This window comes from Malania oleifera, chromosome 2 (genome assembly GCF_029873635.1).
Source record: "Malania oleifera isolate guangnan ecotype guangnan chromosome 2, ASM2987363v1, whole genome shotgun sequence".
NCBI lineage: Eukaryota > Viridiplantae > Streptophyta > Magnoliopsida > Santalales > Ximeniaceae > Malania > Malania oleifera.
Genome location: NC_080418.1, coordinates 38,993,976 through 39,009,927, shown reverse-complemented (window position 1 = coordinate 39,009,927; position 15,952 = coordinate 38,993,976). Strand labels below are relative to the sequence as shown.

Below are 15,952 nucleotides of genomic sequence, written 5' to 3'. Positions count from 1 at the left end.
AAAAAATTGCCAGCCCAAGCCCCAAGGAACCAAGCAGAAATTTGTAACAGTATTTGAATTTGTTTTGAACCCATTTGCAGGAAGAATCAAAAAGAAAGTTTCAAAAAGAAAATTTATACATTAATAAAATTTGAATTTGATTTTGAACGTTTACTGAAATAATAAAAAAATATTAAAATTAATTTTCATATATATGTAGAGAGAAGTAGAGCTCTAGTTGGATGGGGGAAAGGAAAGCATTGGCATTACTCAAAAGGACACCAACCATAACAATTACAGCTTCAAGTTAATATCAAATACGATTTTTTCTTATACAGAATGGGGCCATATTCCTGATTAATTTACATATTCAATTTACTAACCTAAAAGCTAAAACATCATCCGCAGAGACCACCCTCATTGCAGTCAAACATAAACACAAGTTGCCACAAGAAGCATACAAGGGAGCTTCAATGTTCGTCCCACCTCTCTGAGCATAATATTTTTATGTTTTTTTTTGGGGGGGGGGAGGGGGAGGGGGGTGGGGGTGGAGATGGGGAGTGAATATAACCTTCAGATATTAATCAAACAGCAGCATAAAAAAAATAAACAAATAAATAAAAGGCAAGCATTATATCAGATTTTGTTTTGAATGCTAATTATCCCGCTGGCTTGATCTAGACAAGAACCATCCCATGTGTTACCTCCAGATGGGGAGCTTGAATTTGTGATTCTTGGGCTAGATGCAGAACTCAAATTGTCACTTCTTTGGCCAGATGCAAAGCTCAAATTCCGACTTCTTTGGCTAGATGCAGAGCTCAAATTCCCACTTCTTTGGCTGTGAAGTCTAAGGTTGTTCCGGACAAACAGAAGATCTTCCACTCTCCCCACTCCTAATCTGCTGCCTATTTCCCGGCAAGGAATATCGTCTTGCCAGCCCTCTTGACACATTACGAGGTTTGAAGCCTGACTGAGGATCTTTATAGCTAGAGTCTGCAAATGGGGTGTTTCAAAACCAAAGTTCTCCCACCATGAAACTGGATCCATTTTATCTCTACAATCTACAGCATCTTCCTCTCCAAATGATCCCTCCAGTCGCCAATAAGAGCTAAGCTGCTCCCGAAGAACACGTCTGCCTGCACCATTGCACTCATATCTTTCCAGAGTGGCTTTCCAACCTCGCATCACAGTTTTATCCTTTGTTTGACCTTTCCCAAAATGTCTAGGGTTTAGTATATAACCAGCAGCATGCAGAGGGGAAAATAACATATCCCATCTGTTTTCCATCAGCACCTCTAGTTGATTCAATGCAATGTCATCAATTCCCTTGCTCCTCACAGCTTCAAGTGCCTGAACCCGCCAATCACAAATGTCGCCCATGACGGATTTATCAACATTAAGAATAGCAAATGATCTCAGAAATGGCTCAATTAATTGTAACAACAGATGGGCCCCACCCCAAAAATCATCCCCTAAAATGGCAGATTCAATATTAATAACATCCTCCTGTATTGAAAGCTTCCACTGCTTCCACTCTTCACTGGCAACAACCTCCCGCAGTGTTTGCTTCAACTCAAAAATACTCTGGACCAAGCAACAGGAAGGTGCAAACTTGGCAGCACAAGGGTCAGATTGTTGTTTGAAATTTTGAGTGAAATTACAGAGAGGAGAGCGCTGATATGCTAGGATACACTGCTCAATTCCTTTAGCACATGATACAATAGGTTTTATCCACTCGAGTTCAGCTATGTGCTCCATCAACATGCAAATAGAATGAGAAGTGCAAGCTGACAAAAATATGTGAGGGAACTTTGATGAAATGAGGGATTCAAAAGATTCACTCACATGACTTAGATGCGAGATTATCTGAAGAACATTAGCAGGCCCAACTTCCATGATAGAATCTTCAAGAACGCCAGGTAACAAATTATCTGCTGCATCACCATTACTAATGTCCACTGCTTTCAAGAACATAAGCCCCCGCGGGCTAGAGACAAAAATATTGAAACAAAGGCAGCCTAGTGTTCCATCTAATTGGTTGATGCAGTATATTGTGCAGCCAGTGTGAGGCCAAGACTCCCTAAATAAAACCATGGCTCTCTCTATCCTGTCTTTCTCTTTAGTCAAAAAGAGGTCAGATAACTTATCCATTGTGGGGGCTTCATAACCAGGGCCAAAAGTGGCAATTGCTTTGGCCATTTCATGAAAGTAAGGAGAATTGACAATATCAACATTCAACCCATTGGCATAGAAAAACCTGGCTACAATGTCATCTACATCTTCCTTTGCTATAGTCTTCCAAGCATGATTAAGACTTAGTTGGGAATTTTCATTACGTTTGCTGGGCTTCACACATCCAGAAGTCCTTTTCTTTTTCCAAGCTAGACGCTCCTCCTCCAGTATATGAAGTGCCTCTCTCAAAGACCTATCTATTGCAGGGCAGCTTTTGACTCCTACACCGGTGAAACCAAGCAGGTGGGCTCTAACACGCGAATAGGATCCATTATATCGAAGATTGCAGTGGTTGCATTTCCACCGTTTGGTACCACTTCCCTTGTCAAAGGCACCAAACACACTGACATGTTTCCACCCCCACTTATCAGATTCTGAAGGCATGGTTTCGGGCCTGAGTACGGCTCACAAAAAAGTGGGAAGAACAAAATTAATGACTGCTAAAACAACAGCACCTTAAGGGAATGCAGTACTTTGAATATGAACAAGTAATAACAGATTTCTTCCAAGAATGTTTTTTTACTTGCAAAAAAGTTTATTGATATTGCAGTTAAGCTTCTGGTTAACACAAATAATCACAAAAACAAATCAGGATACTGCTAGTACTTGGAACATCGCATAATGATGGAATAATGCTATGAACATCTCCCATTAATTTCTATATTAGGTTGGAGCTTTTTGACTAAATGTGATCCTTTGATCAGGAGTAGCTTGCCACCAAGAGATCCTTCATGTGGCAGCAATCAAGGCCGACACTTTTTGCTCACATTACTGCTAGGAAAATAAATGTGTATGAAGTAAATCACCTCTCACATTTTCCAATCTTAACTATAATAAAAGCCCAAAATTCAAATACAAGTTTCCAAACCATGATGTCCGTTAAAGAATGCTCGCAAGGTAAGGAATAAACACACTTACTGTTTAGCTTCTGTGCATTCTTTTCAGGAGGTTTCAGTAAATACAAGGGAAGGAATAAATTCTCCACATCTTGTCAAACTTTTGTAATGAGGCAAGCCTACTAGAAAAAAGTTATTAATATGAGCAGTTCCCTCACAGCTGTTGCGTTGTAGCACTCCTTCAGATTGATGCTGAAAAAGGAAACTTCAAATGGAAGTTCCAAGGTATATTCTGATCTCAGCATCAAGAGGGGGAGCTTATGTCCCCTAACTCGTAAACACCCACTTCAGTATTCACTTTTTGTAACTATACTTTTGCAGGATGTTTTTTATATCTTCGTATTTGTATTCCATCCATACATGTGAGTATGCAACTGAAGACATACAGTCTCAAGGGTGGCTATCCTAAAATCAAGGTTCAAAGCAGGTCTCCAATAATCTGTGGCAGCAGTAGTGTTACTGCTCTGGCAGTGCTCCATCTATCTACATGGGGGAACCAGTGTGAGGAAATGAAACATGCAGCAATGGTTGACTGGATAGACAAACTTTGTGGCATGTCTTTTATTATAAATAGGAAACGAAATTCAAAAAATAAATAAATAAATAAAAATGAAGAAGAAGATAGGAGAGTACAAACAGGATAAGAAATCCTCACATCACAAAATGACAAGAAAAAACTAGAACAACCACAAAAGAACTAGCCAATCCCACTGAATATCAGAGAAAGCCATATTACCAAACTAACCAAAAGCAAACACCACAAAGAATCCAAAAGCACAACCTTTACCCAATAAGATCTAAAGATGAAGCTCAATCACTAAAAATCCAATCATTTGTTGGTCCAACCAAACAACCCAAATATTTGCAGAAACAGCGCACTGCCACAGAGCCTTGGCCTACTTCTTCTTTTCTTCTTTTTTTCTCTCATGATAAAAAAAGATGTATTAGTTAGAGAAAAAAGAAGTTACAACCTAAGCAGGAGGAAGTCCTCCAAAAAAATAAAAATAAAAATAAAATAATATAGAAAGAAACAAAACAAAAATGATTAAATAAAAAACTAACAAAATTAACCAAGAAAACCCCTCTTCAATCCCTTTCCAATTTAGTTCACTGAGTGCTTCAAATTAGCTAGATCCCTTTGAGTCTTTGAGCCTTCTTCACTATACTTTTAGCACCATCAAAACACACCTTTTTTCCTCAGGATCAGACACCTTTAAACCCATTTATCCATTAATTCTGAGCTTCTAAATTTTTCCCAGAAATCTCCTCCCTTGCGGTAGGCAGAACTCCATCCTTGCACTGTTGTTTATTAACCAATCCTTCATCCTCAAAAATAGAAACCTCCTCCAAACCTTCCAATGGTGATAGATGTACATATGATAAATCCCTGATCAGTCACAAAACCATAACCATATTGTTTCCAAACTTCATCAAAAAGCAACCCCTCAACACAATCAAACTCATTAAGGTCCTCACTATCATTATCCAAGAGGATCCCCATTTCTTCACCTTACCTTTGGTGGCCCTTTCACTAGTTACACCCTTCTCAACATATGGACCTTCAACAATACTTTAACTTTTTTTTTTATCTCCCCTTAAGATCTTTGGTGCACTCTCACCAAAATGCTCTCTCCTCTTCATATATTTTCCTCATTTCCATACACATAACCGCCTACCAACGAGCATAAACATGTTGGCAAGTAAATTTATCAGAATTGGTTCCCGGCAGCCCGCCCACCCCCCAAAAGCCATCAAGTGAATCACTAGGGATTCACTTGAAGTTCTGTCCTCTACATGAGATTGGTCTCCCACTAATGTTGCAACATCAACCAAATTTCAAAAATTAATAGATTCGTGACTACCTTTTACCACCAGTTGTTCTTCAAGGCTGTTTGCACTGAATTCTCTTTCCACAGAGGAAAAGGTAGCTGTGCTTTTTCTCCAGCTGTGAAGCAGATGGTGGGGCTTGAGCCTGCTTTGAAGAAGGTAAAGAACTATATGCTGTCATTTAAAATGTAACTTGAACCTTGAGCATGAATGCTACCAGGTCCAACTTTCCAGGTTTAAGATGAACAATGGGCCAGATGCCAATTTAACACTACATCACCTTGCGCACATTAGGCTTCATAAATTCCTAACCGGGCTAATATTGAACCCCAATTTAGGCCTAACCCAGAAGAACCATACTACCCAACAATAGGCCCAGAACTAACAGGATACAGATAAACACAGGCACAGACCACTTCACCTTTAAATTCCCCAGCAGGTACCTCCTGTGAAACCCTAGCCACCTCTGCGGAAGGCGGGAAGCCAACCTCTTCAGCTTCTTGTTACAACTGTCCCACATCAGCTCCGAATGAATTCTGTTGCAGATTCACACCACACTTTATACATAGTTACTCTTCCCCTTGCAAAACGTCTTCCTCCCAAGATCAAGGTGCTCAATGCTCTGCACCAGAAAGTCCAGTCACTTTACAGTTACATTCCTGAACGGAATCATCCACCGACAGACCAACCTCTCTCACAAAACTCCGCCAGCCTTCATCACAAGCACCACCAGAGATGAAAATGGAAACCTTTTCTAGTTCCACCCCACGTCAATCTCATCACCATCAAATAATCCACCTTTCCGTATCTTGTTTTATTAGAGAAACTCCCCACCAGCCAAACACGGAAGAAGGACCATCAATGAACCACTGCACCGCAACAAAAGAAATCCTAACCAACAATTGCAAAGGGGGTTCCTTTCAAAAAAAAGAAAAAACAAAAACAAAACCACCCTCCCCTACTCTCTCTAAATGCAGATAGGATTGGATTTCCCTTCAATCTGTATGGTCTGATAAGAGCCGCCTTCTCTCATGACAAGCAGGAGCCATGATCGAGTCACACACCAGACAAAATCCAGGGGTGATAAGAGAGGAGGAAGAAGAGAGGAGAGCACATTGTCATTTATAATTAAGCAAGGAAGATGATAATACAATGCATTGGCTTTCTATTTTCCAAAGCCAACAGAAACTCCTCCAAAGTCCAAGGACAAATGCAACATTCTCCCATCAAATCTAAAAAGCTAGCACCATAAACTCCAAGCCACAAAACAATGAATAGGTAAATGCACATGATCCTCATTATTATAATCACGCGTAATGCAAATATCAGGGGAAAGAGCCATGTATGGCCTACAAACATTCATGCTATATATATTAAGAATGGGTATCCACACAAAATCCTTTACCTTCAAAGGAACCTTAGCTCTCCACAGCCGACTAGCAAGAGAGAAAGAATAGAGAGAACAATTAAGATGATGGTGAAACAATTTACATGAATAAACCCCACATGATTCTCCAGACACCAGACCCTAGTATCCCCTGAATGAGTATTTGAAAGGAACCAGCAAAAGTAAGAGAGAAGAAAGCTCTTTAATCCCCTATCAGACTCAAATTAATACAAAAAATAGAAAAGGCACCCAAAAAACACAATCCACCTAGCCATAAATCCTTCCAACAACAGACCATACAAACCAACCACTTTATATTTGATGCAAGGAAAGAAGAAAAAAAAAAAGGAAGATACCTTGGAAACAAATTTTTATTGAGTTCCAACTTCCATGAGTAACTCTAGCTATCAAATTAGCATCTCATCCATTATCTTGCAAACCAAATTTATTTTGATAACCCTATGCCATGAAGAATGTGTTTCTAAATGGAAACACCATAACCATTTACGCACCAAATTGGTGTTTTTGGACACCATAAATCCTCACTAACCTATTAGCAAGCCCCATTGGGATCTTAAACGAGGATACAGAATACAGGGGAGTTGAAGAAAGACATGGTTGGATTAAAGTCATGCAACCACCCTAGATTTAAAAATAATAAATAAATAAATAACCCTTCAAGACAATTGACATTGATATCAATTGTGGTAGGGTGCCAAGCAAGCTCAAGTCAATTCAAAAGTAGAATTAGATTTTTTTGTGATGAATTTACTTCGAGCAGATTAAGAAGTCCAAAATTAACATGTGAAATATCTAGTTCCTCCCCCCCCCCCCCCCCCCCCCAAAAAAATTTTTTAAGAAGGTAAGTGAATATACTAGCTCAAAGGGAAAAACTCGATAGTATTACAAAGGGAAGGCAAAACAAGAAAAAGAGGCAATTCAAGAGACTCTGCCTTTAACAATCTGTAAAATACTAGTGATAACAAGCTCTAGATTTGCAGTAGAATGCTAAAAAATAACTAATAAATTCCTTGCTCTCCAAAGATGATAGATTGAAGCATGGTTATCAAAATCCCATTCTGGATCGTGTGATTCTGCGATCTTACGATCCATACTTGTCTAATTGAACCAAATCTTAAGTAGAATCTTAATAAAGTAGGATCTAAATCTGGATCGTTAGGATCTTAGGATCACGATCCTACTTGTGATCCTACCAATCCTACTTTTGTAATGGAATATGGATTTTCCCTATTTAAGATGTTAAGAAAAAGGTCAAATATATATATATATATATATATAGATGCTAAGAAAAAGGTCAAATATATATATATATATATATATATATTTATTGGCCCAAACACTTTACTGCAATAGAGAAAAAATTTGTCTAGTTGGAAAGCTCTCTTCAATCAAAATGGAAAGCTCTCTGAGAGCTTAGAGTTCTTGATAGACAGATCCTAGGTTGTCTATCACTAGGCTTGGGCTGTTCCTTCTTCCAGTAACAGTAGAGACCAACTAAGAGCTCTGAGATCAGCAGAGAGCTTCAACAAATAAGGAGGCTGAGAGCTTAAAGTTGTAGGCCTATAGCAGTTATGCATTATCTATGTAGTTTTTTTTTTTTTTACTTTCTTCCTCTTCTTTTTTTCTTATTATCGACAAGCCAGCGACCTATCTTTCTTCCCAAAGCAGAGAGCATATAGCTTTCTTTTTCCTCTTCTTTTCTTCGCGAGTAAAAAAATATTCTTCCTCTTCCTTCTTTTTTCTTGCTTCTCCTCTTCTTCTTATGGTCTGATGACAAATTGTAGAAACTAAGAAATTTACATCAGTTCATTGAATTAAGATTAGCAATTTCTACTCACCAGAAAGGCCTAGGGTTTGGTTGCCATCGCCGTCGCCGACTACAACCCACGGCCCTTCGCTGATTCATCGTCGCTGTCTGCCTGCCCAGATCGAGTCGCTCGCTCACTCGGGTCGTTGGAACAGCTCGGAAGCACCGAAGCAGAGGTTGCAGAGGGTGGTCTGTGACGTTTCCGGGATTTGCAGAGGAGGTTTTCTTGCGATGACGGCGGTGGGACAACGGTGAGTTCAGGAATTCTAGATCTTGAGACGACAACGACAGGACCCTTAGCCCTTGCGACAACAACGACTAGGTGTTGTTCGGGGTTTCATAGAAGAGAGTCAGATGGTGCCATTTCCGAGATTTGTAGAGGAGAAATCCCCAGCCTCCTCCTGCTGTGAGAGTTTCGCCAGAGAGAAGAGTCATTAGCTGCAACTACGGTCGCCCACTTCGCCGCATGCTAGTTTTCCAGGACTTTGAATTTCAGCAAGCTTTCTTTTGCCGGTACTCTGAATCATTCTAAATCAGGTATGTCTCTCTTCATCTCTTGTTGAAATAAGACACCTACGGTGTAGAAGTCGATGGCGGTGCCTACCGGCCCTCTAGGGGATCCTCCACTAGTGGGGCCTCTTTCGAAAGATGGTTTAGGACATGTAGATCATCATCCGAGCAAAAGCCTTTTTCCAATGGGAGTTTCTCTAATGTATTTGTCTCCACCTCCCTATCCGATTCACAATTATGTGGGACACACCTAGCCATGAAGGTACTGGCAACAACATGTCTTGGTGTAATGGTCACAGCGGTAATTCTCGGAGTTGGGCAAAACTGGATGGGGTGCTCTATAATTCAAATCTTCTCCAAGTTTTGCCAAATATTTATTTTGAGTATGGAAAGAGAAGGGCTTTAGATCATAACCCATTGATTATTCGATTTCATAGAAATCTACATCGGTATGGTCCTTCTCCCTTCAGGTATCAGAATATGTGGAGCACGCACTAGTCTTTTAAGTTTTACGTGGAGGAAGCCTGGAGGGAGGAGTCTTATGGTTCGGGTTTTGAAACATACAAAAGTTGCAATTCGAAACTGGAACAAACAGGTTTTTGGACATGTATAGAAGAACATTAAAAAATTGGAGGAAAGTATGGAGGCTCTAGAGGCTCAGCTTTAGGAAGGGTGTTCGCCAGAAATGGAGGAAGATTTTTTCCTTACTAAACTCGAGATGGAAGCATGGGAAAAGAGGGAGCAGATTCGTATTTCTCAGCTAGCCAAAAAGAAATGGTTGGAGGCGGGGGATAACAATACAAAGTTCTTTCATGCATTTGTGAACCAAAGGAGGAAGAAGACTATGATTCATTCATTGAAACTTCCAAATGGAGAAGTGTTGGATTCTATGGAAGCTGTCATGAGGGTGCAGTAACGTATTTTCGAACTTTCTTAACAGGGGCAAGCCCCAGTCGAACAGCTAACCTTGTTGATATAATATCTCCTATGGTTTCTGAAGAGGAGAATATTGATCTTTGTCGTGAACCGTCTAAGGTGGAGGTAAGGGATGCTATTCTTTCTATCCAGAGAAATAGTAGCCCCAGTCCAGATGGTTTTGGTTCGGCTTTTTTCCAGGATTGCTGGGATATTGTAAAAGAAGACGTGATTGATGCAGTTAGAGATTTTTTTGCTGAGTCTCCTCTTCCTAGATTTTATTCTGCATCTTACATTGTTCTAATCCCAAAAGTTCAGAATCCTCAAAGTTTTGACAAGTTTAGGCCTATTAGTCTTTGTAGTGTTATCTACAAAATTTTTTCAAAAATTATTGTTACAAGGATGACAGGTTTATTGTTTGCATTGATTTCTCCAGAGCAGGGAGCTTTCATTCCTGGTAGAAGTATATTTGAAAATATTTCTTTGGCACAAGAAATGGTTCATTCTCTGCATAAGAAGTCTAATGGTGGAAATGTAATGATCAAAGTGGACATGGCTAAGGCATATGATAGGGTCGATTGGGATTTTTTAAACTTGGTTCTCAAAAGCTTTGGTTTCTCACGAAGATTCTGTGGTTTAGTGGCGGAATGTGTTTCCTCTCCTTGGTTCTCTATTATGATGAATGACACTTATAAAGGTTTCTTTAAACCTTCTCGAGGGCTTCGCCAAGGAGATCCTCTATCTCCTTATCTATTTATTGTTTTACAGGAAATTCTCTCTTGGGTTCTAAAGAAAAAATTTATGGAGAATAAGATAGGGGCTTACAGCTTACTATCATCCTCGTGGGGCGCCTTCTGTATCTCACCTTCTCTATGCGAATGACATTCTTATTTTTGCCAATGGCAAGAGAAGTTCCATTCAAATGCTTATTAAGACTCTGAAGAAGTATGAGGATTGGTTTGGTCAATTGATAAATAAAGAAAAGTCAAGTATTTTTTTGTCAAAGAGAATTGCTTTTGCTCGGAAGAGATCTTTGTTAAGGACGACTGGCTTTGCGGAAAGAGGTTTCCCTACTACATACTTGGGTGTTCCTTTGGTATCGGGACGTCTTATGACCCGTATTTTAGAGCCCCTAGTTGATAAATTGAGGAAAAAGATAGCGGGTTGGAAATTTAAGCTTTTATCTCAAGGGGGCCGCCTAATTTTAATTAAGCATGTATTATCATCAATGGCAGTTCATCAATTGGCGGTATTGGACATTCCTAATACTGTCTTCACAAAGATAAATTATATGTTATCGAATTTTTTTTGGAGTGGAGTAAATGACAAAAGGAAAAGGAATTGGTATTCTTGGTCTAATATATGTAAGCCTGTTTGTGAGGGTGGTTTGGGTGTTAGGGATTTGGAGGAGGTAAAAAAATCATTGCATATGAAGTTTGTGTGGAGATTGTTAACTATGGATAATCTGTGGACTCAATTCTTTAAAGCCAAGTATTTGTATAAGAAACACCACTTGAGAGAAATGAAACTAGATAAAGGAACCAGATTTTGGAGATCGATTGTTCGTGTGATTCCTGAAGTTTTAGAGCATGTCCGTGTTCGAATTAAAGAAGGGTCGGCTTCTTTCTGGTTTGATCGTTGGTTAGCCTCCGGTCCCCTTTGTGCTAAGGTTCAGGAAATTAGTAACCATAAGCTACAAACTCAAGATTGTTGGGATAGAGATGGGTGGAAAGTTGATTTATTAGTGGATCTGTTGGGTGAAGATCAAGCTAAGGAAGTAATGAACTCTACTATTTCTTGCAAGGAGGATCCAAATACAATAATTTGGAAACCTTCAACAGATAAGAAATTCACCACGGCAAGTGCTTGGGAAATTATAAGGGAGCATAAAAAGGAATTTTCAGTTGCAAAATGGATCTGGCATCCTATGTTACCAAAAAGGGTGTCAATTTGTATGTGAAAATCTTGGTTCGCTTGTCTTCCGGTTGATACTCGTATTAAAGAAGTAGGCGTTCAAATGGCCTCTCAATGTGATTATTGTTCAAATGCCAAGATTGAATCTCTAGATCATGTGTTTTGCACCGGATCTTTTGTTCAGGAGGTATGGAAAAAAGCAGCAGTGGCGTTGGGTGTTAGTTATATGGCAACGAGTACTTGGAAAGGCAGAGTTAATGTCTGGTTTAGTTATGCAAGACGGGGCTCACAATTAGGCATTTTGGTAGGTCTTATACCTAGTCTCATCATTTGGAGACTCTGGACTCGTTGATGTAGAGTCAGGATGGAATCAATTCATGATTCGGTGAAAATTGTGTGGCTTGATATTAAATATTGGCTGAGATCCATTTCAGACAAGTTAAATAAATGTGCACCTCCTTCTTGCACGGATATTGCAGTCCATCGTGCTTTGGATATTCAAGTAAAAAATGTGGGGGTTCATCTTCCTTGTGTAGTCAGATGGTGTAAACCTGGGATAGATTGGGTTAAGTTGAATGTGGATGGGAGCTATAGAGGTAACCCAGGTAATTTTGGTGGTGGAGGCGTGATAAGAGATGAAAAAGGTTTATTTAAACCAGTTTTTTCCTCATTATTGGGTTATGGAACAAATAACATGGCTAAATTGAAGGCGATTATTTTACGGATTAATCTATGCAAAGATCTCGAATTTGATCAAGTGGAGATTGCATGTGACTCTGCTTTGTTGGTTCAGTGGATAAATTCTGAAAAGTGCTCGGTTTGGAACTTATGGGAATTGTAGGAAGAGCTTATGCTAGCATTGAGAGGCATATAGTTCAAAGTGGAACATGTTTACAGGGAAGCCAATAAAAGTGCAGATTTCTTTGAGGTGAATCTGGTATTTCTCAATCATATAGTTGTCAGGATAATCTTCCTCAGCAAGTCAAGGGAATGATTCGATTGGATTTGTTGGGTTTTCCTTTGTGTTATCTTCTGGAGTTTTGTTTGTTTTCCACTTATAGTTGTTTAGTTATTAGTTTTTTGGTTTGGTTGCTGGTCTTTAGTTTTTTTGGTTTGGTTTATGTTGGTCAAGTTAGTTTTAGGGTCTTGGAATTTGCTTTTGTTGTCCTAAAGTCTCAAGTTTGGAACCACGGTATTCCACCACCATAAGTGAGGGGTTTTCTAATAAAGCTAAGAGGTGCCGCCCTCTTTTACCAAAAAAAAAAAAAAATAAGATTAGCAATTTCTGCTTCCTTCTTCTCTTCATTCTTTTTGCTTTTCTTTTTAATTAGAATTATTAAATAAATAAGCTAGCAACAGGATACCCTTTGCAGAGCACTTTGCAGTTCAGGTAATTCAGATTTTCTTTCTAGGGTCAAAATTGTTTTAAGGAAAAACCTACTAGGTGCTAGCCCAGACTAGGATTGTAGCAGCCCAGACTAGCTTGGTTATAGTTGAGTGATATGAATTTTGGAGAGAAGAGATCCATTGAAGATCAGAATCCCAATCAATAAAGGTTCTTCGAGTATTGAATGAATCCAAAGCTTTCTGCAGCACCCCTTCTGAAAACTGGCACTGAAAGAATAAGTGGTTCCTGCTTTCATTCGAATTATTACACAGAATACAACATGGATATATAGAATAGATACATTTTGAAACTCAATCAAGGGTTCCCAGCCTATTAAGGACACAGAGCCAGCAAATAAAAGTATGCCTGGGAACATTCTTGTTAAACCAGATAGCTTGGTGCCAGTTTACAGGATCATATCTATTTAATGGGATTCCAAGCAATAGAAGATGAAAAACTACCAGATTTGCTTTGATTCCAGATAATATGATCACCAGAATCAGGATTTGGATCAAAACTAGTTTTCCTGATGAGTTCAGAAACTCTAAAACAGTATCTAAGAGGCCATTTCCATCTACCTTCAACTATAATATCAGCCACTTTAGCATTGGATATAACTCCCAATTCAGCTGCTATATTAGGACCAAAAGTAGTAGCCAATGGATTTAATGAAGACCAGTTATCATAAAGAATGAAGGTACTCCTACCATATCCAACAATTTGATTGGCTGGTTCCTTAGTGATGACAATAGGACAAGCCATATAGACAGCAGCAAAGCACAGTGACATCTTTCTATCCCCCACTCGTGCAAATTACATTTCTTTTCTAGTCAATGGGCAAACATCCACCTCTTAAGGCACCAAAAAACAGGGGTATGATGCTTGTAAACATGGTGCATGCTCAAATTTTAGAAGAAAATCCCAAAAAACATCTAATTGTCCAAAGGAAAAGAATCAAATTCCCTTCCTTTTGAAAAAAAAAAAATGTATATAAACAACAAACTCCTAAGCTTAATAACAGGGATTTCAACCGTTTCAAAAGCCCCTCATATTTCTCACCCGCCAAACCATCCACATCAAATAATGGGGCATTGCAGACCAAATGCCTTCTTTACCCCTTCCGAGTTGCTGGAAGCTCCCCAACTCACTCATCAGCATACTGTAACAAGACGTGGTTGACACTCTCAAGACATCCTTCTTACAGATGCAGCACCAGTTTATGCAACAAATACTTCTGGCATATAAGAAAATTATGAAAGCAACTTTTATGAGAACAATAGCACGTGACTCTGCCTTCCAGGTACGAATGTTTTGCGGGCACAATCACTATTCTTGGAATTATGTTTAAATAGGATTTAATTTAATTTTATACAACTTACAAATCTCACCCGACAATATTACTTGGAATAGATAGAATTATAAGAGAATTCTATTGAATTCTTTTGCTTGGTACTGCAAAAGGAAAAAAATTGCTTTGCACTTTTTTTCCTAGTTTATCCCTCATTTAAAATAACATTTAGAGGGATTAATAAATTAAGGTCACTAATGGTCTTTTCTTCCCAATTCCTGCAGATTCTAACCAAGTCTGACCATTTTTGTTAGATTTGTGAATCCCAGAAAATATACTCTTCTAGAATTGTAATTCTAGCCAACTTTGTTTTTTTGCGTTTCAGTTTCAAGCACAATATCTAGAACCACCCCCCCCCCCCCCCCCCCCCCCCCCCCCCCAAAAAAAAAAAAAAAGAAACAAGAAGAAGTCTTAAGTCCCACCAAGTAGGGTAGGCTATATGAATCATTTTCCACCAATTCACGCCATCAGGACATTTTCCTCAACTAACTCAAGACCTGTTAAATCCATTCTCACAACCCCATTCCAAACTATTTAAGGTCTAAAATAATACCAGCATGAACAATAACTAGCTCACTCCTCCTCTTTCATTCCAAGCAATGCCGACGAATTCCTAGGAATCCCTGATGCCTGCCACTAAAATTCCTAAAATGAACCAAGCGTACGCATCAAGGATTTTCCAACCCACATTCCCAAGAATCCTCATGATTCTTTTAACACAAATGCCTACTGAACAAGTTTTCCCATATCCTGGGCACCATCCCGTTTCCTAATCCTCCTCCTAGCTCTTCACAATCTGCCTCACGCCAACTATACACATCCCAAACACTCGCTTCCAATTTTTTTGTTTTGTCATGCACTTTTCTTCTTTCCTTATTCGTTGTGATTAAGACAACAAGAACAAGAGCGCCAATAAAAAGTGGAACTTCAATAAACAAAAATATACACAACAAGAAGTTAGTTAGCAATGTAATTGAGAATTCGAGCATGAGGGAGAAAAAATTGGTTCTAAATACCTGGAAAGCTAGTGGAAGAAAAGCTAAAATGAAGAAATCTCCCGCTGATATATTGTTGAAGATAGCTGTTGAATCTGAGGGGATCAAACACCAGAGAGAGAGAATCGAAACCAGCGTTTCTTGAAGAAGGTACCTGATTCGAGTATGAAACCTGAAACTCCCAAAAAAATGAGTGCCGACAAGAAACGGGACGCTCCGTTTCTACTTCATAGGCGGCGTTTGGTAACAGGGTTACATTATCCTATGGGTAGAGGGGTGAGCAAACAGCCGGTTCGATCAAATTCAGTTAATTAACTGAATTAACCAAAATTTTCGATTAATGAAAACTATTAACCGAACCGACCGAATAGAGAGGCCGAACCGAACCGAACCCGACCGAATTAACTTTTCGAGTAATTCGATTAATTGAATTTAACCGAATTAATTTGAAATTAATTAATAAAAACAAAATATAATTGAAGATTTTTTACCAATTCTAGCTTAATAAGCACATCATCTATTAATTTTATTAATGAAATGTATATTTTTCTATTGAACTATAAGAGTAGAATTTCCCCCATCTCGCCTTTAACAAATTTACATATACTAATTTATATTTAAATTTTAATTAATTATTAAATCAGTTATTTCGGTTAATTGAATTAACATTCCTCTTAACCGAACCGATTAACCGAACTTTGTTAAACCATAACCGAACCAACCGATCATGTTTT

At 38.9% G+C, this 15,952-nt stretch overlaps 1 protein-coding gene across 2 annotated transcripts; it reads right to left on the bottom strand.

The window, feature by feature from the left end:
- Positions 1-225: 225 nt before the first annotated feature.
- On the bottom strand, positions 226-15,419 carry LOC131149774 (uncharacterized). 2 transcript variants are annotated; one of them, XM_058100521.1, is made up of 2 exons: positions 15,240-15,419; positions 226-2,605 (listed from the first exon to the last, which is right to left on the bottom strand). In XM_058100521.1, exon 2 carries the CDS (start codon positions 2,593-2,595, stop codon positions 616-618), a length of 1,980 nt encoding a protein of 659 aa, XP_057956504.1. In that variant the 5' UTR covers positions 2,596-2,605; positions 15,240-15,419; the 3' UTR covers positions 226-615. The 2 variants fall into 2 exon arrangements, with proteins under 2 accessions (XP_057956504.1, XP_057956505.1); XM_058100522.1 differs by lacking the exon at positions 15,240-15,419 and adding an exon at positions 3,130-3,238.
- Positions 15,420-15,952: the final 533 nt, after the last annotated feature.